Below are 25,907 nucleotides of genomic sequence, written 5' to 3'. Positions count from 1 at the left end.
CATTAATTAGAACTTACCATCCACCATCCCAACTTCTTATGATCAATCAGACCTTACCACTGTATTCGAAGACCAAAAAAACCCTAACACGTCAAATTTCATGACCAAATACCTCTGTTTGACCATTGAAAAAGTAAGATTCCATTTCAGGCCCTTTCGTTGATTGGAAAACCATAAACTAAGACAATGATCTAAACTAGAACAACCAATCTACACCTTTGATCAAAGATCCATCACTTCAATAGACGTTCAAAAGTGCTAAACCAACAAATTTCATCCCTAACTTCCCTCGTTTGACCCATCATCAAATAAATATTATACTTTAGCAAATCTCATTCATCTAAACTTTTCAGCCATAGATATCAACCATCCAAACCCTATTTGTCCGATCAGACCTCACCACTGTGTTCAGAGACCCAAAAAATCCCATCATGCCAAATTTCATGACCAGACTCATTCGCTTGACTATTAAACTAGAAAGATGCCATTTCGATGCACTAGATTAGATTGCCACATCATTTATCCCAACCTGAAGCTCAAAAGGGTGATGGCTGATGTCAGACCCACTCTTGGACCATTAAAACACCTCGACCAATGAAATTGAGCCTAACAGGCTTAAAATGCTCAAAATACCAAATAGACCCCTAATTAAAACCAAAAAAAGACAAAATAACATTTAAAAGTTCATTAAATTTACATTTTTTGCCATTAACAACCCCAATATATGAGACTACCATGACAGGCATGCCCTAAGCTCCCATTGAACATACAAACCCCGTGAAAACTACCCCCAAATCAAAGAGAGTGTTTCACCAAATAGGTAGAGGTGTAAAGTGGGTCGTGTTGTGCTGGCCCGCGGGCCGTCATAAGCTGTGCCACCCTCCCTGGTGAAAATTTTGGGGGTCGGCCTAGCACAGCCCACGGCCCAAGCCAAGGCGGGCCCGCGCTGTGTTGCGGGCCTGGCCGTGGGCTTGGGTCGTGTCAGGTTGGGCCTAGGCCGAACCGAGCTAGATTGAATAGATTATGGATATAAGGACATGATACGAATAATAACGAATTTACGATTACCCAAAGAATAAATAAATAAAAGTATAAAACAATTCAAATAGGAATTTGAGAATTTTATTTCATTTAAATATGAATGAATAATGATACAAATTATGAAACATACAATTATACAAATATTAAACTTATGAAATATACAATGATTGGATACTTCATACTTGGATGAATGAAATATGAAAATGGAATAAATTAATAAAATATAAAAATACAATATAGAATAATAGACTATAAAGACTATATAGTTACAAACTGAAAATACAAAATTACATTAATAGCAAATAAATTAAATAAAATTAAAACAAAATTTATAATAATTTGACAAAATAAAAAATTATGAGTTATTTGTTAAAACTTACAATTTAAACAAAATTTACATATACATTATGATGAAAGCATTCACACACAGTTTCATCATCTGCTTCAGGTAAAAAATGAAATACCCGGTGTATGTAGTAGTATCATGCCCTCCTTGTCTTGTAATTATAAAGTTGTAATCTATATTCAGCATTTCTGCATCATGGTTCATGATTGCATCTAGCCAACCCTGGTACAGTGGTAGCGCGATACCTGTAGGATCTGTACTAAAACAACTAAACAAGACTCTGATGGAATTGTAGCCTGTAGACACCGAAGGGGTTATTAGATCATGGATCATGTGCCATGACGGGATTGGCGACAAGAAATGTTCTCCGAGACTCCGACTTCTCCCATAATTTTGAAAAATTATTTTTCATTATTTAAAAAATTCATTTAAATTATGGGTTATTTCTTCTTCCTTTTCGTGTGTGAGAAAATGTCTAGTCAAATGGCTAGTACCACCCTTGCTACAATAGCTAAAGTCTTTTCTACATTTTTGGCAAACTGTTCTTTTCCCCTTCCCCTCAACATCCTCTAGTTTAAATATTCTCCGAATCGAGCTACTAAACTTAGGGTTTTGGGAAGAGCTAGCCATTTTTTTTCAAATTCTAAAAAAATAAAATTATTTGAATTGGACTTACCTCAGATTGCTAGTTTAGAATCCCAACTTGATTTCAACGGTTAAAGCCTTTCAACGTGACAATCAGCCAATCAGGCTATGAGACTATCAGAGTTCACTCAGATTGCAAATAATGTATGAGAGACTGGGAGTGTGAGAGACTGAGAGAGGAAAGGCTGAAGAGATTAAGATAATAACTTAATAAGATAATTGTTGAATGTTGATTATTAATTTGGTGGGATGAGAATGGTGGAGGATAGGGCTATTTATAGGAATTGAACATAATTCAATTGCCCAAAATACCCAAAAAACTAGTTGTTATTTAATTGTTGGGAGGAGTATTTTGGTCATTGTAAATTTATTTATAACTTTACCCAAAAAGCCCCCCTAAACTATTTGTTATATAGGTGTTGGGGAAGCATTTATGTTATTTTTTATCCCCCCATAAGCAAAATACACAAATACCCCCCTAATACGACTATTTATAGCTGTTGGGGGGTATTTTTGTAAAACCCCCAAAAGTTGAAACTAGCCATTGGGCCTCAATGGCTATATTCCGAGGGGGCCACGTTTGGCCCGTGAGGGGCCATGCTACAAGCTGGGCCATGCCAGCACGAAACGAATTATCGTGCCGTGACGTGCTGGCCCATGGACCTCGAACCCCCGACCCAGCACGACATGGAGCTTTGTGCCAGGCCAGTCCAAAATCGTGGCTGTCCTACAGGCGGCCCGACCCGATTTACACCTTTACAAATAGGTAAGCTTGACTGAGCATCTATTTCTTTGAAATATCTTTACCTTTTTTGTGAAAACCTCTATTAAATTCCAAGCACTATAGCTGGACGAGTTTCATACCCATCTCCCATCATTTTGAGGGGGGGGCAATTTCCCAACTTCGGTGATACACCCATTCTGCTTGTAATCCCGAAATCCTTGAAGTTAAGCTCAAGCCTCATCCCCTATCTTCCAAAATTAAAGCCATAAACACTCAGCCCAACCACTGCCTTGCTCAAGTTTCATTTAAATCCCTCTTAGCTGCTGGAAAACTTTTGACAAGGTACATACAAAAGGTAAGTCTTTTTTGTTTTTTTGGGTTGTTTGAGGTTCTGAAATGTTGGGAAACCATCACTTGCAATTTCTTATTGACTGAGAATAGAGATAGATAGGCAAGAGTCTTATGGAAATCAATACCTAAGACCTGATAATATCACCTCAAAGTCAGTTTTATGAGAAGTTGAAAACATGTTCTTCCAGATTTAAGAAATTATTGCAACCATTTCTGTTTTGCTATGAAAAAAATTAAGCCTGAAAAACTCCCATATTGGGCTACTACATCAGCTTGGAGAGAGGGGTGCCTAATAACTTCATTCTCCCAATCCTTGAGACCTAAAACCTCTCAGTTATGTTCTTTTTCCATGGAAAACAGTCACTATCAAAAACTTAAATCGAGCTTTTCAAATATAAAAATGATGCCCCATTTCCTCTAAAAAATGGGTGGCGACTCCATCTCTTTGAGCCGGCCATGAGCTTCTTGGAGCTCACAATGGGCCTTAGGCCCATTTACTTCAAAGGATCACAACCCAAGATATTGCATGACCAACTTAGGCCAGATTTGTATGGCGTGGGACCCCATAGTGACTTCACATATGTCCACATGGGTTCAGCCCAGCCTCTATGAACAAGCTTAGTCGAATTTACTGCTAAACGTAGTGAACCCCTGAGAGCATCACTATGGGCCCAATATGGGACTAACATTTACACCTAAATGATCATTGAATTCAGCCATCTTATGAAGACCCAAGGACAATGGACTTAAGTAAGATAAAGCTCATCAAGTAATCAACCCTGTAATGGTGTCTTACAATTAACCTCTCAACCCATAATTATTAAACACTACCCGACAGGGAAGGACCTCTCCCATGGGTACAAGGTGCAGTGTCACACTCTCTATTCAGATGGATCCCGAGAATCAAAACCTTTTGCAAATATTTTTTATAAAACATAATATATATCATATAAATATATTTTGCAAAATCAAATCTCAAACATTTTTCATAAACCATACTATGCCTAGTCGCTTTGGCACCTAGGCACTTCAGGTCATAATCTCATACTTAATCTATTTTTTGAAGTTTATCTTTGGAGAAGGTAAACACGAGGTGTAAAAAAAGTAAATTTCATCAAAGGCAACAAAGAGTTACATCATAAAAAAAAATAATGCCATAGCTCTCTTGTCGACCTCATCTTCCTCATCCTCGAAGTCAAGCTCTAGACTGACCCGAATTATCATTTCGTTCGTGTAGGCCAAAGACTTTATCTTGGAAAGGTCAACATCGGGCTACATCGACCCCATTAGCATCTGACACAGCTTGAAACCTTGGCGAAAAGTGTTAGTGTCAAACTCCTCCCTTTCCTTCAAGAAGTCCAACGAAGTCTTGAACTCCTTGATAGCTCAGACCCTGGCAGTCTGGACCTCGTCGAGGAGCTTTGCCTCATGTTTGATGAAGAGAGCTTCCTTTTCTTGTAGCTCCTGGTTGAGCTTTTCTACGTGAAGCTCCAACTCACCAATCCGGTTCCGCTCTACAACTAGCTTGTTATTTAGGTCGTCGATGAATAAAACAACTTGTTTAACCCAAGATTGGTACTTGCTCACTGCCGCCTCGGTAGATTGGGCCCTTGCTAGATGCCTTTCAAATTGCTTGACCAAGGAGTTCGGGTGCAAAACCAACTTTGGACTAGACGAGCCGAGGATCTCGAACACACATCGTGAGGCCCATAATAGCTCGCCTATATAAAGGCCTAGCCTCAAGCCTCACAAAGGCATGCACGATTCAACTCTCTTAATACTCTAGCAATATTGCTTTCAATTCTCTCAAAAACCTCTAATTTGCTAAGTGCCTACACTGGGTAAACCACCCTGGACACTCTGACCTCTTTTTCTTACAACTCTAGTAGGCAACCTCGTTAGCCCAACTTCCGAGCTGTCTTCCAATAGGGAGCATTAGATCACACATCATCAAAATTCACTCTAAAATTATACATATATGTATTTATACAAATATATATACACATATTTATGTATATATGTATGCAAAATATGTATGTAAATAAATAAATAAATAAATATATGTAAATATGTTTGTAAAATTAATCGGACTGGTTTGGTCTACCAAGGGCCAGGCCCAGGCTTGACTCGAAAAATAAAAAAGTCTGATTTCTTGGACCCAAGCCTAATCAGAGAACGAAAATCTAAACCCAACCCATGGAAAATTTTGAACCAATCCAGCTCGGATTGGGCATGCGCAAGTTACACCCCTTATTTGGTCCTCCGCAACCCCGGGTTGGGCACGCGCAAGTTGCACCCCTACTTATTTGGCCTTGCGCAACCCCGTAAGTATACATAGGTATATATATATATATATATATATATATATGGTTACTCAGGATACAGAGCAGACTCGAAGTAACTCCGAGTTGCGGATTCCAATAAACAGCAGTAAAGCTTTGACTTTCTCCATCCATTTGTTTTGTGTCTTCGTTTTTTCTTTCACACGTCGCAGACTCGCAATTAATATTACATCAATAAAGAAGGGTTTGTAAACCAAACCAAAGAAGGGTTTGTGTAGTCGAGTAGCCATCAATAAAGTCGCCAAACCAGAGTAATAGATGAAACAATTTTACGATCCCCAATTAGAACAGTTCGATTCTACCAAACGAACAAAAGAAGTTAGAAGTCAGTCCGGTAATTGAGTTTCGTACGGTTTCCATTATAAATGTATAATATATTAATTAATAAAAAAGGAGAATATAGTTGATTTTTAAAAGGGAATTAGTTGTTGAAAAGTATTCTATGATGGGTTGGGTCTGATCGACGACTTCTGCTATTTAAAATTTATAAATACTCTCATAGGAAATTTCCTTGTTTTCTTCGGAATTTCTTCTTACTTATTCGTCTGTTTTCACTGAATTTAGGGTTTGCCTGCTTGTGACTCCTAAACTATTTTTTTTGGGTTCCATTTTGACATTTTCTGTTGGCTTTGATTGACTATCGGTGTTATTCTTGTTAAAAGTTTCAGGAAATCTAGGTTTTTGAGGTATTTGGTTCTGAAATCGGCTTATAACAGGGCTTTGGCTGCGGTGCGCCAGTTTGGGGATGTTCTGGAAAGCTGGGAGTTTCGCCGCACGACCTTGAAAACGTTACAGAAATTAGGGTTTCTAGCTGTGCTTGATTTTTATTTTTGTTGGGTTCTGTTGATGATTTGGAGTAACAGCTTGTTAATTAGGTGTGGAGTTACTGGGTTTTCTGTTCAAAGGGAGTTAGAAGAAGAGGAATGATTGAGTGATGGCTCCTAAAGGAACTACACCGCAGAAAGCTGCCGAGCTTGCGATTCAGTCAGTTGGGCTGGGATATGATGTTTCTGAGGATCTGAGGCTCAAGTACTGTAAGAGGGATTCGTCCGGTTCACGGTTAATTGAGTTTGATGAAGATCAGGTTCAGGAAATTGTTCTACCTGGTGGTATCAAAGTTCCAAATGTGCCTAAGTGGATCAAATGCGATAAAGGGGAACGGATGCGTTTCAGGTCCGATGTGCTCTCGTTTCAGCAGGTATTCATTGTCTCTCTCTCATGGGTTCGACTTAGTTTGGTAATTTGTTTTTTTGCTTCTTAGAAAAACCAAACTGGGTATCTTTCTGTTATAACGAACTTCAGAATTCATTGTCCGAGTCTCTTTATTCATAGATCAGGCCGAAGGAACATGTGCTGCTTTTCCTCATTGTTAATTGAGCAATCCCTGAAATTGTCTATAAAAGAAGGGAAGAAACATTGTAACTTTCTTCTCCTAGTTATACTTATACATTACATATAACACATGAATAATGCCCCTAATAAATTAATTGAAGTAGAGTTGATTTGCGTGATGATTTTTATTTAATTTTATTATATGTCATTTTATTTTTTGAGGATCCACACTCTTTCAGGATTTCCCATGATAAATTGGTGTGATGCAAGAATTTGTGTACATTACTTGCATAAATAACGCCATTACATAAAGTATGAAAGGTAAAATTCACAATGAATGCAGTTAGTGAAGAATAGAATTGGACTGAAGCTCTAATTTTTGGAATTAGCATATGAAAGCCTTAAATGCAACAGACAATAAGTACCTTGATGCTGTTCAGTGTTTAGGCATTTTGACGTTTTGGTTTCTCTCAGATGGCGGAGCAATTTAACCAGGAAATATCTTTGTCTGGAAAAATCCCCTCAGGCGTTTTCAATTCAATGTTTGATTTTTCGGGTTGCTGGCAGAAAGATGCAGCCAACACTAAAACCCTTGCTTTTGATGGTTGGTTCATTTCACTATATACCATTGCATTGGCAAAATCTCAGATAATACTGCGAGATCATGTGAAACAAGCTGTCCCATCATCATGGGATCCTGCTGCATTGGCGAAGTGAGATCCTGTCCTCACCATTTTACTTTTCATGGGATTGATGATATAATGTGCAAAAGAACTCTTTGAATAATTCAGGTCTACGGATGAATTTCTGTGGCCTTTACTGTGTTTGCCTAATACTCTTTTTTTTTGATAATCACCTAATACTCACTCTTTTCATTGTTTTCATTTATACACAAACATGGTGATGTGCATGCTTTTAGTGGCAATATTATACACACCTGGTTTAAAATGTCCACATATTTCCTAATTTTCCCGTGACATATTTCCAAGTCCATGGGTATTGTATTGGCACATAATATTACTAGAATTGACTTATTTCCTAGTGAAAACTACCAGCACTATGTGGAGTACACAAGATGGTATTATAACATAAGTTGGTAAGAATATTGTGATGTGTAGTAGTAGTATTATGGCTCACCGTATGGACATTATTACCATTTTGAGCAAGCTTGAGTTCTCTCCAGCTGTGAAGTCACTCCTAGTTTTATTTTTATTTTTTTTTGTGGAAAAATAATTTGGTTGATCTATTAGAATCATTTGTACTTTCTATGAGTTTAAATTTTGCTTAAACTCAGTCTATTATGTAACTTTGACTCTTAAGTTTATAGGACAACTTTTCTGTGTATTAATTTTTCTGTTAACCTAAATTTCTATTCTCTGTTTGATGCTTTGGAACAAGATGATAATTTATAAGGGTGTAGCTTTGCTTTTTTTATCACTTCTTGAAATACTGTTCTATATTTTCACTTATTGCACAATGTATACACTGTGTATAATTTGTACAATATTTCCATGTCTTTTTTTTTTCGATGAATTGTTTTCATATGGCATTTTTGACATTTTAAGCCATGGATATATATTGTGAAAATATAGCTACACCCTTATATATATATATATATTGCATATTTCCTTTGAGAATTTTAGTGGACATTGGTACCTTGTATTACAGTGCATGCTTATTTGTGTTCTATTAGAGAATCTTCTTTCATGACTGTAGGATTTTGGCAAAAAGTTTTAATGCTGATCGTCAACTTGGCACATTCCTCCTCCTTTATCTAGGGCTTGGGTCCAGTGGCATAACCGTGTAAGACAAGCTCACATTGGTAGAGTTACAATGGGTCTTCACCAAGGCTCAACACTTGGTCCTTGTTTAGTTGCACTAGTCATAGATGAATTGACTAAACATATTTGATAGGAGGTCATGTGATGCATATTGTTTGCTGATGACATGGTATTAATTGATGAAGCTTACGAATTGATTAAAAAAAATTGATGAAGCTTACGAAGGATTAAATACAAAATTAGGTTTATTGAGAAATACATTAGAAACAAGAATTTTAAAATAAGTAGCTCTACTAGAATATGTGCAATATAAATTTAATAATAATAGGATTGAAAATGAGGGTATAATTGGAATTGGAGACCAAGAGATAATTCTGTGTGGCCTCTTTTGTTACCTTGGTTCAATAATTCATAACAATGGAAAGATTGAAGAGGATGCTACTCATAGAATTAGAGCAGGATTGGTAAGATGGAGGGGTCATAGTTTTCAAGGTGTCTAGGCGATTCTGGGTGACACTGGGGTGCCTAGTTTGCCTAGTTGCCAAGGCGATAAAAATTCTATAATATGAAGAATTAACTTTTGGCTAGTTCTATGGTTTTATATACCATTCAGCATACATATTAATTGAAACAATAACATTCTCTTTATTAAGAGCATTAAATTTCCTCTAAAAATGTGTCAAATTACTATCTAGAAGATAAAAATCTTTTAAATATATTAATTTCTTTGTTTTCAAAAATAATACTCCTATAATATTTAATAGATCAATTTCATATCAATTAGCACCCAAAGAAGGTTGTTAACTTTATAAGATAAAAATTCAAGATGGAAAGTAAAATAGAAGAAAATAAGGATGAAGTTGCTATTTTATTTAATTGATGAGAGGGAGAGAGAATAGAAAAAAAAGAAACCTCTTTACACTTTTATTCATTCATTCTTTTTCTCTTTTGAAAGCCCTTTGATTTTTTTTTTAAATTTCAAAAACAAAACATGATTTTGTGGTCTCCACTACTTCATGCTTGCTTTATGTTATTTATGTTGCTGTTAGTATGTTTCTTTTTTATCAATAACAGAATTCAATTTATTAATGGACAATAAAATTACAATAACCCCGGAAGTGGTAAAAAGTCTTAACTCTCCTGAAAAAGATAAAAGAAAAAAGAAAAAAGAAAAGAGGATTACAATACAGCCCAAAACATCTGTCCCCTTCCCACCCCTTGTTTTGCCAATGTATCTGCAAAAGCATTTGCAGTCCTCTTCACCCAATGGTATTGAACCTCCAACCCCCTAGTTAGCCATTTAGCTTCCCTTCTCTCATTTGCGTATTTCTACAGTCTATTGTCCTTTTGTAACCAGCTTAAAACCAACTTTGAGTCTCCTTCAACATTTAGTCTATGAATACTAAGCTCCGTCTTTCGTAAACCTTCCATTAAGGCACATATCTCAACTTTGTTAGTTATTTCAGTTTCTGTTTGTTTATGTAAGCAGTAGGGGCGTCAGTGGAGCTTTTCTATGTTTTAAGTTGTTAATAAATAGCTAAGTGGGGCGGCAACTCTATCATTGACCCACACTCTTAATTCTTCAATCTTTCGCTTTCTCTCTTTTCATTCTCTTCTTCTTCTTCTATTCTTTGAACCTTTTCTTATTGAATTCAGACCTAAACTAATACTGATTAGACAACTTGGTACCATAGCCAACCTAGGGTTTCTCATGTGCTTATCCAGCTGACTGCATGAGAACTTCCTAGTGTTGGAAGTTTAGCAAGATTGATCCATCGAATGATTCTTGGAGATTACTAGAAGAGTGCAGCAGATGCCCAAGGGATTGTAGAGCCTTGGAGAGTGTTCGGTGATCTGGAAGAATCTGAGAAAAAGGAAGTTCAAGATTAGGGTTCAGTCTGAGGATTGGAAGTGGTGATTAGCTATTTTTGGGTAAGTTTTGGTTTTTCTTTGAGATTGACACCAATCAAAAACCAATTAGAATTATCTGGAAGGAGCGGCTGAAAGTCTTTCATTTCTGTAGATTTTTTTTGAAGGGTTTTCTTAACCCTATGATCAGTTCTCTGATTTTAGCCCTAGTATTTTGTTTGCGACACGGTTCAAAGTATCGGAAAGACAATTTTAAGAGATGTATCGGGATACGCTTTGGATAAGCATAAATATGGATGCAAAATTAAGATACGTAAAAATATGTTAGGAAATTCAAATTTATCCTAAAAAATATATTACTAACAATAATTACAAGTTTTAAATGATTGTAAACAAGTTATTTAAATGTAAAAATCTATATTTACAATCATTTAATTGTAAATAATTACAATCAATAACTGTTGAAAAATGATAGAATAAATAAAATGTGAGAAAACAAGAAAACCTAAAATATGAATTTGTATACATCAATTTTCAAATAACCAATATAAATGTTATGTGTGCACATTAATTTATATTAATATTTATTAGTATATAAATTTTAATAATTAGTTCTAGCATTTATTAATAAATTTTCCATTGAGAAAAGAGAAAACTTACTTAAAAATAATAATGCATATGACCATAACAAACAAATGGGCGTGGCCTAGTGGTGACTTATGGTTGTTAAAATCTAGTGACTAAGGTTCGAATAGTGCCATTGTTTAAAGGCTATAGTTTTTATACTAACAAAACGAAATTAATGAGACATGATCATTAATTAGTGGAATTAATGAGAGAGCATCATTAATTAGTGGAATTAATAAGAGAATTTGAATTAGGCGATAAAATTCAAATTTAAATTTAAAGTAGGAGTAATTGATTAATTAATGAAAGAAAAGTTAAAAATGAAATATAGAAGTAATTAAAGTGATTAATGAGTGAAGGGCACCCGAAAAAATCAAGTGTGTTGGACTGTATTGAGCTATATCGGACTGTTTCGGGCCTGTATTGGCCGATACAGAGCCGAAATAGCCCGATACGGGCCTGTATCGGTGCGATACATATGAAAAGAAGTGGAACAGATGATTTCTACTCGTTCCACATATCAGGCTCTTGTCGAAATGATACATATCGGCCATAGTTTTCAAGGCGCCAAGGCGAGGCTAGGTGACAGGGGGCGCTTTGTCGCCTAGTCTCCTAGCATTTCTCTCCTCCCATAAAGTCCACAAGGTGGCAGCTCTAATACATTTCCACATTAGCTTCCCTCTTTTTGTCAATCTCCCAAAGGTAGCCGGAATGAACAACAACTTTACTTCGGAGGGCAAGTTCCACTTGCACCCAAATAGTGCAACAACCCAGTTCCAAATATTGGTAGCAAAAGAGCACGATATCAGTAAATGGTTATAGTCCTCACCTTTCACTTTACACAAGAAGCACCAATTTGGGGACAAACACAAGTAAGGTTTCTTCTTTTTGCAAGTTTTCCATCGTATTGATCTTATCCAAGTAGGCTACCCAACAGAACACTACTATTTTAGGAGGAATTGGCCCTGACCAAACCTCTTTAACAAGGAACACCTGAGAGGAGGGATTGGGGAAGAGGGCTTTAAAGAAAGAAGCACAAGTGAAGGAGCTAACCGAGGTTAGAGACCAAACCCTTTTATCTAGGTTAGGGGGGTCCAGGCACATTGAGTCTAGAAGCAACAAGAGCTCTGAAACACAAAGAAGTTCTTCACCCCTTAACCCTCTTCGAAACCCAAAATTCCAGTTTAAATCCAAAGGGCGAATCGGGGGGAAAGAAACCATGAAATTGGTTTCTTTTTAAAGAGGGAGATGGAATAGAGAGAAGGAAAGTAATCTTTTAGGGGTTGAGTGCTCACCCAAATATCTTCCCAAAAAAGAATGGAGTTTCCAGAACAAGCATCATACCTTACAAATCTGAGGAACTTTGGGAGAATGCCATAAATAGTCTTCCAAGGTGTTGTGAGCGAAGCCCTTTGGGATACCTCCACATCCCAACCTGATTCAGAACAGCCATGGATACTCTTCACTACTTCATGCCACAACCTCTCCCTCTCCAAGGGCCACCTCCAAAGCCACTTACTTAAAAGAGCTTCATTCTTACTCACCACATTCCCTAAACCTAGGCCGCCTTCATTTTTGCTTTTACTCACCACCTCCCACCTAATCAAGTGATATTTTTTCTCTTCCCCAGGTTCACATAAGGAATCCCTCATAAGTTTTTCCAACCTCTTTGCCTCCCTTTTAGGAATTCTAAAGACTAACAGGAAGTATAATGGCGAGTTGGCTAGAGTTGCTTTAATCAAAGTAACTCTACCCCCTAGGGAAATATAGTTTCTCTTCCAAGTTGTCAATATCTTTTTGAACTTTTCAACCACAGGGTTCTAGAACCTACTTTTTCCTTTGGATTTGCGCCTAAGGGAAGTCCTAGGTAGGATAGAGGCCACTGAGACCATGTGCAATCTAACGAGGCTGCTATAAACCCCATCTCCTCTATACTCAAATTTATTCCCACAACACAACTTTTCTCAAAATTTATCTTCAAATTTGAGGCCCTCTCAAAGTGAATTATCAAATCCTTTAGATTTCTTACCTTCATCAGATCACAACCTTCACAAAAGATTATTATGTCATTTGCAAATTGAAGATGGGTTATTGAAACTCTATCTCTACCTATTCTCCACCCTCTTAAGGATCCGACCCTATCCGTTTCTGAGAGAAGTCTACTAAAAGCATCATCAGCTAAAGTGAATAGGAAAGGTGACAGGGGGTCACCTTGTCTCAGTCCCCTTCTAGCTGGGAAGAAACTGTTAACTACCCCATTGATTAGGATGGAGTAATGGCAAGAGAAAAGACAATCGTTTATCCATTTGCACCATCTATCCCCAAACCCACACTTCCTTAGCACGAGTAATAAGAATCCCCAATCCACTAGGTCGTAAGCCTTTTCAAGATCTAGTTTACAAACATAACCTTTACAACCCAATCTCCTCATCTCCTCCACACATTCATTTGCTAATAGGATCTGATATACTATTTGTCTCCCCTGAACAAAAGCTCTTTGGGCTTGGCTGATAAGACAAGGAAGCACCTTTTTTAATCCTCAAAGATAAGACCTTAGCCAGACCTTTTTAATCCTCAAAGATAAGACCTTAGCCACAATCTTGTATACACTAGTCACCAAACTAATAGGTCGAAAGTCCTTTGGATGCTTGACCTCTTTCTTCTTGGGAATTAAGGCTAAAAAAGTAGCGTTAACTCCACGACTAATCACTAAATTATCCTCGAATCTAGTTTACAAACATAACCTTTACAACCCAATCTCCTCATCTCCTCCACACATTCATTTGCTAATAGGATCTGATATACTATTTGTCTCCCCTGAACAAAAGCTCTTTGGGCTTGGCTGATAAGACAAGGAAGCACCTTTTTAATCCTCAAAGATAAGACCTTAGCCAGACCTTTTTAATCCTCAAAGATAAGACCTTAGCCACAATCTTGTATACACTAGTCACCAAACTAATAGGTCGAAAGTCCTTTGGATGCTTGACCTCTTTCTTCTTGGGAATTAAGGCTAAAAAAGTAGCGTTAACTCCACGACTAATCACTAAATTATCCTCGAATTCCGTGAAGACCTCAATCAAGTCTTCCTTGATTATGTCCCAACAATCTTGAAAGAAAGTCATTGTGAAACCGTCCGGCCCTAGTGCTTTAGATCTGTTCATGGAGAAGACAACTTTTCTTATTTCTTCCTCCTCAAAATTCCTTTCTAGCTAGCTTTTGCTCTCTTCTGGAAGCCTCTGCCAGGTCACACCTTCCAACTCCACACTAGGACCTAGGGGCTTCCTTAATATGGATTTGAAATGGTCAACAAAGCAATTGGCTATCCTCTCTTGGGAATCAAGGACTAGTCCATCAACTTCCAGTTTGGAAACTAGGTTTTTCCTTCTTTTTCCATTGGCTAAAAAATTTAGTGTTCCCATCTCCTTCCTTGAGCCACTTGCATCTAGACTTCTGTCTCCAAGAAATTTCTTCTCTCAAAATGACTTCATCTAACTCTCTTTTCAGTTTCCATTTCCGGTCTCTATCTTGAGAGTTTATGACTCTTTGGGATTCCTTCGCATATAATTCCTCTATTTGTGTCATCAAAGAGGATTTCAATTATTCTATTCTTCCAAAGTGCTCCCTATTCCAATCCTTCACATGTGCTCTCGGACTTTTTAGTTTTTTAAGAAATCTTACTACTTTCCACTTCACCCTCCTTAGGTCGTCTCTCCACCATTCCTCAACCTTCTTTACGAAATCCGGGTGAGTTAACCACATGTTTTCAAACCTAAAGGGTCGGGGTCCTTGCCTAAGCGGCTCCTGTCCTAGGTCAATGGTGAAGGGATGAAGATCCATCATATGGATAGCCGAACCCTGCAGGTAGGTAGGGCGAAATTTCAAAAAAATTTCTCTCTCCCATGTGGAAATCACATTCCCTGTTTTAGAAAATTTGCATTTTCAAGGATCAAACTTGAACCTAAACCGAACCAGATCTGAAACCAAAAGGTAGGAGGGAATATACCTGATACGGAGTAGCAGTAACTCCCAACGAAGGTGTTCACGCCCAAGGAAAACTCCAAAGACTGCTTCTACTGAAGATGACACAGTGTAGGGTGGAGCAGAATCAACAGGTTTTTCTCAAGAACCGAATCCTTCAGCAAGAATTCGATGGAGGGTATGTGAGCACAATTTCAGATCAGTTTTTCTCCAAAAAACTGATATCAAAAACTCTTCTTGATCGCTCCTATAGTGGAGAACGAGCTGGCAATGGCGGCAGCAGGAGGAGGGCGCAAGAGCAGAAGATGGCGCAGTCTTACTGTAGCTATCTTCTCTCATTCTATGATCTGAGATCTGATTTGTTTTTGAGATGAATGGAGATTCGCCCTCCTCCTCCTTTTATAGCCTTAAAGAGATAAGCTCCTAATTCCATTAGGAGTTTCCTGATTCAAATCCTTATTTGAATTTGGACTCTCTTTAGATCAGCCCTCCTAATCTCATTAGTAGCTTCCTGATCCAAATCCTTATTTAGATCTGGACTCTCTGAGTGGATAGGGATAACTCTCTATCCAATCTGCTGATCCAAATCCCATATCTGCCCCCTTCTTTAATTAATCAAATTAGACCAATTCGAATTGGGCTTTAGGCCCATTGAGTCTATGTGCTCACTAACCTTCCAAATTGCTGCCCAGTTGGGTTTCTTTGTATGGCGTGGGACCCGAACATTGATCTACACATCAACCACATGGGTTCAGCCTAGCCTCTGTTACAAGGCCTGGCCGAATTCACTATTATGGGCAGTGAACCCCAGAGCCCATCACCATGGTCTCTTAATGGGCCCAACACTTACACTAAGTGGTCCCTGAGCCAAGCTACTTTATAAAAACCCAAAGACTATGGACAGATGCAAGATTAGCCCATCAGGTATTACCCTCAATGGTCTTACACTTAACCTCTCAGCCCATAGTGATCAAACACTGCCCGACAAGAGAGGACCTCTCCCTCGGCTGCAAGGAGCAGTGTTGCACCCTCTACTCATATGGATCCCGGGAATTAAAACCTTTTGCAAACATTTTGAAACTGTAATATATATTTATATCTTTATAAAAGTTTATTTTGCAAAAACAAATTTCAATGATTGAAATCGGCTGCCGGCGGCTTTGGTTTCCATCAGAGAGAGTGCATCCTCGATCATTACCTTTGTCCGACAAAGGGGCTGATCTTGTCACTATGATCACTCACTCAGATGAATTCTCGGACTGTCCCAACATACCTAGGTTTTGACCCCCTCTAAAGATCTCACTGATTGGCATATCAAAGACAATCCAATCCGACACCTAGTGCAGTATCATAATTGAGTCTAGGGGTGAGGTGTAACATTCCAGTTTTGCCCACTAATCACCAAGGTCCAGGGCAATACTAGAATTCTGGTTCGGTTCAGGGTTTCAAGTAAACCTACACTGCATGTACCTTGGGTCTCACCCTGGCAGCTGAGACAAGCCACCCCACCAACTTGGCGGCACATCAGTGTCAGCCTTGGCAGGATAAATCTCTCCAGACTTATCCAACGGTTGTGAACATTCTAAACTAACACGAGTCTCATATGTGTCTAGTTTAAGGGTACAGAAACACACCACAATAACATGAATCAAATATGTACTTTATTCATTTACAATAAATGTCATAAGGTACATCATTCTGATTGGAGCTAAGGGCATACACTGTCTAACAAATGGTGCAATGGTTAGATGTGACTCTAGGTAGAGCTCTTGTTATCAAGTCCTCCCACTTGTTTTCCCAGCTTTCATTGAAAAGGAACCTATCTAATTTGGAGTAGGTTGGTGTCTCTTGAAAGTTGGATCAAGTATAGAGGGCTTGCAACAATGAGAGTTCCTTTAGCTCACAATTATTAATGAAATCATTGAATCTCCGTATGTTGGTTGTAATGACCTGTTTGGGGTTATTGATTCATTTGTAAAACGAATTACATTGAAATCCCCCCCACCCCCCACCCCAAGCACCATGGGCAATCCCTTGAATCCCATAAAGTTATTCCCAAAAATCATTCATTTCTCTATAGTTGCTTGGTCCATACACATTAGGTAGTGCCCAAGTAAGTCCATCCTCTACCATCTTGAATTTTAACAACCCTGAAAAATTATCTATTAGCTCCTCTCCTCTACCGTATCCTCTCTCCAAAAAGTGGCAATGCCTCCCGAAGTCCCCCAAGAAGGTGCTGAAACCCAACTTGTTCCTCTAGATTTCCATATGCTTTTTGCCCATCTTCTACCAATATCAGCTAAATTGGTCTCTTGTAGCATCACTATATTCGGCCTTTCTCTTCTAAGGTGGTCCTTAATTAGCCTTCTTTTCCTAACACTCCCTAGGCCTCTCACATTCCAATTGATGATTTTCATAGAGATAAGAGAATTGACTTCCCCTTCTGAGGTCAGGCCCCTACTTGGAGGGTTTTCTTCTCTCCCCTCTTTCGCTAAATTCTAAATCTCCTTCTCTATCTAAGATCAACCTTTCCACCTCTGATCTTTTCTTCTTCCTTCGGTTGTTTATTGTTCCAAATCTACTTAAGACTGCTTTTGTTATGTTCTGCCCTTCCACAATTCCTTGATTTTCCTCCAATGATTCCTCTTTTTGCCTATACTCTTCAAGGAAAGCACAAATCTGTCCCCAAATCCTCCCTAATTCCTCCCTCTGCATCTTTCCCAAGATTGATTCATCCCCAACTTTTTTGCTACTTTGAACCCCTGTTTTTACCAGATCTTCTCTAATTCCTCTTCCTCACCTCTTTCGCTTGTTCTTTGCCCCCCCTGTCCCCACTTAAAAACTTTCCATCCATGGTTGCTGCTTCAAGTTGAGCTGCATAGGTACCCGTTCCAGGCACAAAACCTACATCAGTATCAAAAAACGAATTGACAAGATTACCTGAAATGTTGTGGGAAGGGGGCAATGACTCCGGAGAGATGACACATGGGGGTAAGGTCACGGTTTATCCTTCCAGAATAGGTGATTGTGGGTTTCCATTGTGTTCAATCAATGTTGTTTTAGTCCTTGCATCAGAATCTGTTTTTAAGTGGTCCCCTGATTGATGACTCTGTGATCGGTGACCGAGATGTGTTCTGTTCCTCTAGTCCTCTATCATGCTGTACTGCTCTAGTGAACTGGGGGCATATTTAGGAACTGGTATCCCTTGCCTCTCCTCTATAATAGCTGCGGTAAACTCTATTTCCTTGGGTAGTTGAGAGTGCTTCTTCTGGGCTGAGTCTATAATTTCAAAGCCGTCATTTTCCAAAAATAACAGCTCCGTGTGTAAGCTCTCATCAGCACCGAGTGATTTGGCTTTTTTAAGTTCCACACTTCCGATACTTGAGGAACCTTCCAAATCTGATCCTAAACTGCTTTCTTCCTCTGTCGCACAATCTTCAAAAGGGCCTGTAACCTCAACCCTGACTCCACTGTCTTCGGGTGCTTCTTGAACCTCGGGATGCGCTGTTCTAGGGAACTGACTGTTTTCTTAGAGCTTGGGGCCCATGCCCGGTTCTGATTTGCCGCTCCACTGCGGTTGGGTTTCTTTCCTGGCTGCTTCTTGCTCAATGGGGACCATAATAGACCAAACTTTTTTGTCTATTATCAACCCTTTTCCTTTAGTCACGTGCCCACTTAAAGGGGCACATGACTTCTTAAAGATTGGGTCCACCTGTTTTAAAACAACCGGCCCAGTCAAAGTAAGAGGCCCTTTAATTTCAGATGGGCCAGGGCCCAAACCCCCTACCTCTTTACCAGTCACGTGCCCACTTAAAGAGGCACATGACTTCTTAAAACTTGGGTCCACCTGTTTTAAAACAACCGGCCCAGTCAGAAGAAGAGGCCCTTTATTTTTAGATGGGCCAGGGCCCAAACCCCCAATCTCTTTACCAGTCACGTGCCTACTTAAAATTTCATGTGACTGGTCTTGGTTCAGTGGACCAGAATAAACCGGCTCACAAGACCGGTTTGAAACCTGAGCCCTTGCCAACCTATGCTCGGTTTCTTTTGAAATTTGAACTTCTGTCTCATATCTGATTCCATTTAATCCTCTTGTCACAGTCTGAACATAGGATCTGCCATCCCTCTGCCCACCCTGCAGATGACTTAACCCCTTTTGTAGTTACCGTACTGCCTTGCAACCCACGTAACCAGGCCTGTTCTATCCCTTCATCTTCCGTCCTTCGTCCCTCCCTCCATAGCTGGGCTTCAATGGAGGTAGCAAGCCAGACAGGGTATTCTACACCATCTAAAGTGTTATGATTGAGATCCATATTTGAGGAATTGGGCATTGTTTATGAGAAGCCCCTAATATTGTACTGTGATATTCAGGTTGCTATTAACATTGCCCATAATCCGATGCAACATGACTGTTAGGGACCCAGAAAGAAAGAACAATGAGTTGAATGTTTATTCTAGAAGGAAAAAAGAAAAAGCCATCTTAGCCTTAGGGACAACTCAACACAACTGACCAAGAATTAGTTGGCAATTAATTAAGATTCGGTTACAAGTAACAAACCAAGAAATCAAGATTAGGTGTAATAAAATGCCATATGGCGATTACTGAGATATAAAAAGAGGGTATTGTAATTTGAGTAGAAGTAGAAAAGTTTTATTGAATTCCTCATTCACTTCCCACTCTCCCCAGTGATTTAAAAGGCACGCCTAGGTGCACAGGCAAAGCACATTTTAGGGTATGCGCCTAAGCCCATTTTAGGGTAAGCGCAAAGCGCCTAGGCGCACTCCTTTCAAAAGGCGCATGCCTGATGTGCCTAGGCATGCGCTTGATGCGCCTTGTGCCTCAGCCCAGGTGTGTGCCTTTTTAAAATTCCGCTTGCTCTTTTTTGAGCCTAATGGCTGGGCCGAGGGCTTTGCCCCTGGACCCCCAACCACGGTCCTCGAGGCAAGCCCGAACAAGTCTATGTTAGGGTCTTAAATTCTTATTTCTCACATAAAAAATATTGATTTTATGACTTTTATTGACTTTTAATAAGATATTTTATTGGAATGAATGAATGGCCAATATTAGCAAATAGGGAGTCTTTAAATTTTGTGCTTTTTGCTAATGTTGTTCATTCATTCCAATAAAATATCTTCTTAAAAGGCAATTAAAGTTATAAATCCTTATATTTTTAATGTGAGAAATAAGAATTTAATACCCTAACATGGACTTGTTCGAGCTTGCCTCTAGGGACATTGTACAAAGGCGACTTGTATAATCAAGAATGCAATATGTTTTACATAACATTGGCTACTTGAAGTAATGCAATTGAAGAAAAAAAGAGATTATAGGTTTTTTAAATTTTCATTTGAATATGCTTTCCATGTTACATTTATGTATTTTAATTTTAGATTATAGGTTTTTTAAAACATTTATTTTAAAGTTCAAGTTTATATTTTTGGTGGGTGTTGAATCCAACCAAATATAAATAGTCTTGCTCCAATTAAACAATTTGTAGATAGTGATGAGCAAGGTCGTCTCCACAGGGATTGGGTGGATTTATTTCCAAGTAAACGAAGTAAGGGGGTTGTAAAGCTAAGGAAAACAAGAAAATAACAGAAAACAAAAGATTAAATCGATGGAAGATAGCTTCCGGTTGAAGGGACAAGTTCAACTTTGATTCTTATCATTGATCCTCGATGCAAAGATAGATTCATATGTTTACGAATGAATTGGTTATAGCCATTAACAAGCTCTAACGGCCAGCCTCTACTCGTATTATTCGATAACCAAAACAAGCTCTTTGATTGCTTCTCTTATTAATAGATAGTCCTAAACAAGCTTTTAGGATTTAATCTATTAATAGCATTAAGAGGGGAGAGACCCAATTCTGGTCACGATCTCACAAGTTCGGACCGTTTAAACCAGATCATACATTTTCTTAACATAGATCGAAAACTTTTTTGCAATCAATTTCTGTTAGTTGCCACCATGATTGAACCTACCAATCATATACGAAATTGGAGGTTCAATCGGCCACAGATTATTTTCATTGAATGAGCAAGGGGCCCTTCTTGCTTAATCAATAAAAGTAATCCTCATAGTTAATCGCAAAAAACATATGAATACCCATAAACAATGAACTGAAATAAAAATCTATTAGATCTCACAATGTTTATAGAATCAAATCTTTCCTAACCCTTCAACCAGAAAATAAAACCTTACAGACACTTCATGATGAAATCGTAGCTTCCAGATGAGAGGGGGTGAACTCTGCTTCTTCCTCCTTGGTTGCTGATTGCTCTCTCAAGGCTGAAGCTCTCTTGGAGGATTTGATGATGGACCTGGGTGCTAGTCTGCCTCCCTTTATATAGAATTAGGAGGGAACTGTCTCCTTCTTCTCTAAGGAGTTCTTTCTCCATTGGGAGGTTAGTTCTCTAATAGATAATGCTTAGATTAGATCTAATCTATTCCTGTCTCTTAACTGGTAATCCTAATCTCTTTTATCTTTCTAAAAATACAACAGAAAATTGAATCTGATAGGATTCTTTGATGTTTCTTATTCTTGCATTCGTATTGGGCTTCCTTAACGAATTGGGCCGCAGCAAGGCTTCTCTGTGAACTGGGCTTCAGCTGCGAAATGGGCTTCAGCTGCGAACTGGGCTTCTCTACGAATTTACTTAGAATCCGGGCCGGATTTTGACCTCGATGCAGTCCGAATCTATCAATACTCAACATGAAAGTTGTAGAGTTTTTCTTTATCTTTTCAATGCATCTTGAATCTTCTCAATCGGAGTCCGGATGGGAGAGTTATGCCGAAATTATCTCGCAGTGCCGAAACTGTGTAAAATTACCCGATTAGCCTTGTTTTTCCCATAACGCATTCTTTTGTGCCCTAAATCGAAATACAAGAATAGTGAGTCCAATTAGGCACTAATTAAGTATAAAAGGCTGAATATTGAGGGATAAAAATATGATAATTTTTATTCTCATCAATTTTTTATTAATATAATGCTTAATATATTTTTTTTGATTTTTTGCATTTTTAATTTTTTTTGGCATTTTTTAATTTTTTGACATTTTTTTTGTATTTTTGTTCCTTGTTTCAAAAAGGTGCACACCTCGCCTTATGCTTTGCGCCTTAGGCGCAAATTGGCCCTTGCGCCCTTTTCGCACCTTGCGCTTTTAAAACATCAACTCTCACTCTGTTCCCTCATTATCTTCATTTTAGGAGGCAACTTCTCCCTCAAGAGAAGCCTATGTTGGGGTAGTACCTCAATAATTGGTATTAAAGCGTTGAAGGCTTGAAGAAGACAACAGAATGTCAAACACCAAATCTGGGACTGTCGATGAAGAAGACAACAGAATGTCAAACACCAAATCTGGGACTGTCGATGAAAGGGTAGTTCGCATGGAGATTCATATAGACAAATACACAAAGTCATGGGTGATTTCATAGTTGTCAAGGCGATGCCTAGGTGACAAGGTGTCCTTTGAGGCTCGCCTCATTTAATCACCAAGAAGTTTTCTACTTCCTATTATAAAATACTTTTGTATTTATTCTTTTTTGAGACTATAATTATAAAATAGACATTATTAAACTAAAATAATCATTTTGTGCGTTTATATACTAATTCCTTTTTATTATTTTCTTATTTATTAGGGTTTAGTCAACACAAACATTGCTAAATGCTGTATTGAACCCTCAAAGACTTGAAAACCTGAACCAATAAGTAAGGAGGAACTTAAAATTTTATCTAATCTGCACATTTTCCTCTTCCATATATTCTTCTTCTACTTCTTCTTCTTCTTCTTCTTCTTCTTCTTCTTCTTCTTCTTCTACTACGACTACTACTACTACTACTACTACTTTTTATTTTTTTCTTTTCCTATAACACAAATAAGGGTTCAGCCCCTATATTTTTTGAATTTTATTTTCCTTCTTCATTTTCTTCTCATGAATATGTTGATTTTCTATACTTTAATATGAAATTTATACTTTTCATATGAAAATAATGAATAATTATTAAAGAAATATGGTTATGGTACCTAGGGAACTACCCTATAAAAAATCCATCGCCTAGGCGACAAGGCGCCCTCTAGTCGCCTAGCCTTGGCGTGGCGCCTTGAAAAATATGGAGTATAGGTCATTTGCAAGACATCAAGCAATCACTAGCAACGGTAATGGCACAGTTGGAGAAAAACTCATCGATAGGAAATCTTGAGAATGAGAATGAAGAATCCAACTGAGAAGCTGAAGGAAATAAAAGAGATTCAAGAGCATCCATGAGAATGGCGAAACTCAACTTTCCAAACTACGCAGGTGAAGACCCCATTACCTTGGATGTTCAAATCTGAAAAGTTCTTTGAATACCACAACACACCGAGCTATCACAGTTCATAGAGTCTCCATAGCCTCCTTCCATCTTGAAGGAGAGGCAATACTGTGGTTCCAGTGGTTTCTTATTGGGCTGACTTTATGGAAGCCCTGTGCATAAGGTTCGGGCTAGTCAAATTTGATAGCTATGATGAAACCCTATCAAAGCTGAAGCAAACTGGATTTGTAAGAGACTATCTGGTTGAGTTTGAGAAGCTTTCGACGAGGGTACATTGGCCAGAGACTGCTCTATTGGGTTGTTTCATCGGCAACTTAAAAGAAGAAATTGAAGTGGAGGTGAAGGACCTCCAAACTTTGTCGTTGCTTGCAGCTTTCAGCCTATTCAGGAAGAGAGGCTAAATCGCCTCAAGAAACTCAACCCAAACCCCCTCTTATGGCCTTCCTAGGTTCAAATTGGACGCCATGGTTCACCTCAGCCAGCATAGATGAACTAGTCAACAATCGGTCTCTACCTAATGGAAAGAATAGACTGGCCCAACATAATGAAGGCCCACAGTCCAAATCTATTGCGGTAGTGCCTGCATCAGTTCTTCTCAAGAAACTCTCATGGGCCAAAATGCAAGCCCGTAGAGACTGGGGTCTCTGCTACAACTGTGAAGAAAAATTTGGGCCGGGTCACAGATGCCAAGCCCAATAGTTATTCATGCTCCAGATTGAAGAGATAAAAGAGGCTCAAACTAAAGTCAGAATTGTAGAACAATGTGAACCCGACCAACCGGAAATATCATTGCATGCCCTCACTAGGATAAAGTCCCAAGACAGTGTTTGTCTATAAAAGGCCGAAGAGTTTTGGTCTTAATTGGTAGTAGTAGCACCTTGAAGCCAAGGTGTTCTCTAAACTCGACCTTAGATCGGGTTATCATCAAATATGGATGCACCTGGAGGATGTGCCCAAGACAGTGTTTTGCACACATGACAGCCATTATGAATTCCTCGTTATGCCATTTGGGCTCACCAATGCCCCATCAACATTCCAGGCCATCATGAATGAGGTATTCCGACCATATTTGCATTGCTTCATGTTAGTCTTCCTTGACAATATTCTTGTGTTTAGTGCTGATTGGGTATTTCATTTAAAACACTTGTCTATTACCTTGGAACTATTTGAGGCAATGCAAATTGTTTGCAAAGGTTGCCAAATGTGTTTTTGGATAATCACAAGTCCAATATTTGGGCCATGTGGTGAAGGCAGGACAGGTCATGGCTGATCTAGGCAAGGTTAAAAGTATCCAAAATTGGCCCCTGCCAAAGTCTGTTAAAGAAATGCAGGCCTTCTTGGGCCTTACAGGCTACTACTAGAGATTCATCCCTTATTACGGGTGGATAGCTGCACCACTCACATAGCTGCTGCGTATGGATGCATTTCAATTGTCAGATGAGGCACAATTGGCATTTCAAAGATTGCAAAATGCAATATCTGCACAACCAACACTGTCACTACTAGGTTTTTCTAAGCAATTTGTGCTAGAATGTGACACATCATTGTGTAGTATAGGTGCTGTACTGATGTGAGAAGGCCAGCCAATTGCTTACTTCAACAAGTCTCTATCACAACAAGCACAATCGTGTAGCAGATGCCTTGTCGTGCATGCCCGAAATGGCCCAGCTCATAGTGTCCCAATCCAGCTATCCCTTGCTGTTACAACTCAAGCAAGAAGCATAGCATGACCCTACATTAAGCCAGATTCGAGCTAAGTGGGCCCAGGACCCGGGATTAACTCCAGGATATTCAGTTCAGTCCTCTATACTCTACTACAAATGTAGATTAGTCATTTCTGCTAATTCCGCACGTATACCAGAAGTATTAACACTATTCCACAACCTGTCATGGGAGGCCACTCAGGATTTTTTAAAACAGACAAGAGAATTGTAGCTCATTATTTCTGGACAGGCATGAAAAAGACCATAGAGACTTAGCTACTTCATGTCCTTTGTTCCACAAACAGAAATATGTGGCACAATCCCCAGCTGGCTTGTTACACCTTTGCACATCCCTAATGAGGTCTGGGGTGAAGTTTCAATAGACTTCATTACAGGACTACCACCATGTAAAGGCAAGTTAATTCTCTTAGTGGTTGTCGACCGCCTCTCAAAATACAGCCATTTCATCCCTCTAGTCCACCCATACACAACAAGAAGGGTGGCTGAAGCATTTGTTTGAGAAATTACAAGATTACATGGCACACCCAGGGACATTTTATCTGACAGGGACCCAGCCTTCCTCAGCAGCTTTTGGAAGGAATACTTCAAGCTGCAAGGAAGCAAACACAACACATCAATCAGTTACCATCCACAAACTGATGGCCAAACTGAAGTTGTCAACTGATTGATTGAACGCCAATGGACTCAATGGCTACCGTGGGCTGAATTCTGGTACAACTCCTCTTTTCATGTATCAGCTGGTACCACACCATTCAAGGTTCTCTATGGTAGAGAACCTCCAGCTATCCTGCCATATGACAAAGGGTCCTCGGCCAATGCAGCAGTAGATGA

General features: G+C 38.8%; 1 protein-coding gene across 6 annotated transcripts in view; it reads left to right on the top strand.

The window, feature by feature from the left end:
* Positions 1-5,437: 5,437 nt before the first annotated feature.
* The window catches only part of LOC148852744 (MAC/Perforin domain-containing protein), a 57,266-nt gene continuing 36,796 nt past the window's right edge, over positions 5,438-25,907 (top strand). The window contains exons 1-3 of one of the 6 annotated variants that reach the window (XM_088945979.1): positions 5,438-5,537; positions 6,166-6,647; positions 7,256-7,494. In XM_088945979.1, coding sequence (XP_088802105.1) covers positions 6,384-6,647; positions 7,256-7,494 — 503 coding nt within the window. In that variant the 5' untranslated portion in view covers positions 5,438-5,537; positions 6,166-6,383. The other 5 variants (XM_088945975.1, XM_088945978.1, XM_088945976.1 and 2 more) reach the window with 5 other exon arrangements.

The sequence above is a fragment of the Nelumbo lutea genome, chromosome 5 (genome assembly GCF_056320005.1).
Source record: "Nelumbo lutea isolate HS-2025 chromosome 5, American lotus-T2T, whole genome shotgun sequence".
Lineage (NCBI taxonomy): Eukaryota > Viridiplantae > Streptophyta > Magnoliopsida > Proteales > Nelumbonaceae > Nelumbo > Nelumbo lutea.
Note: the sequence above shows the minus strand (reverse complement) of the source record. Positions and strands in the feature narration are given on the sequence as shown.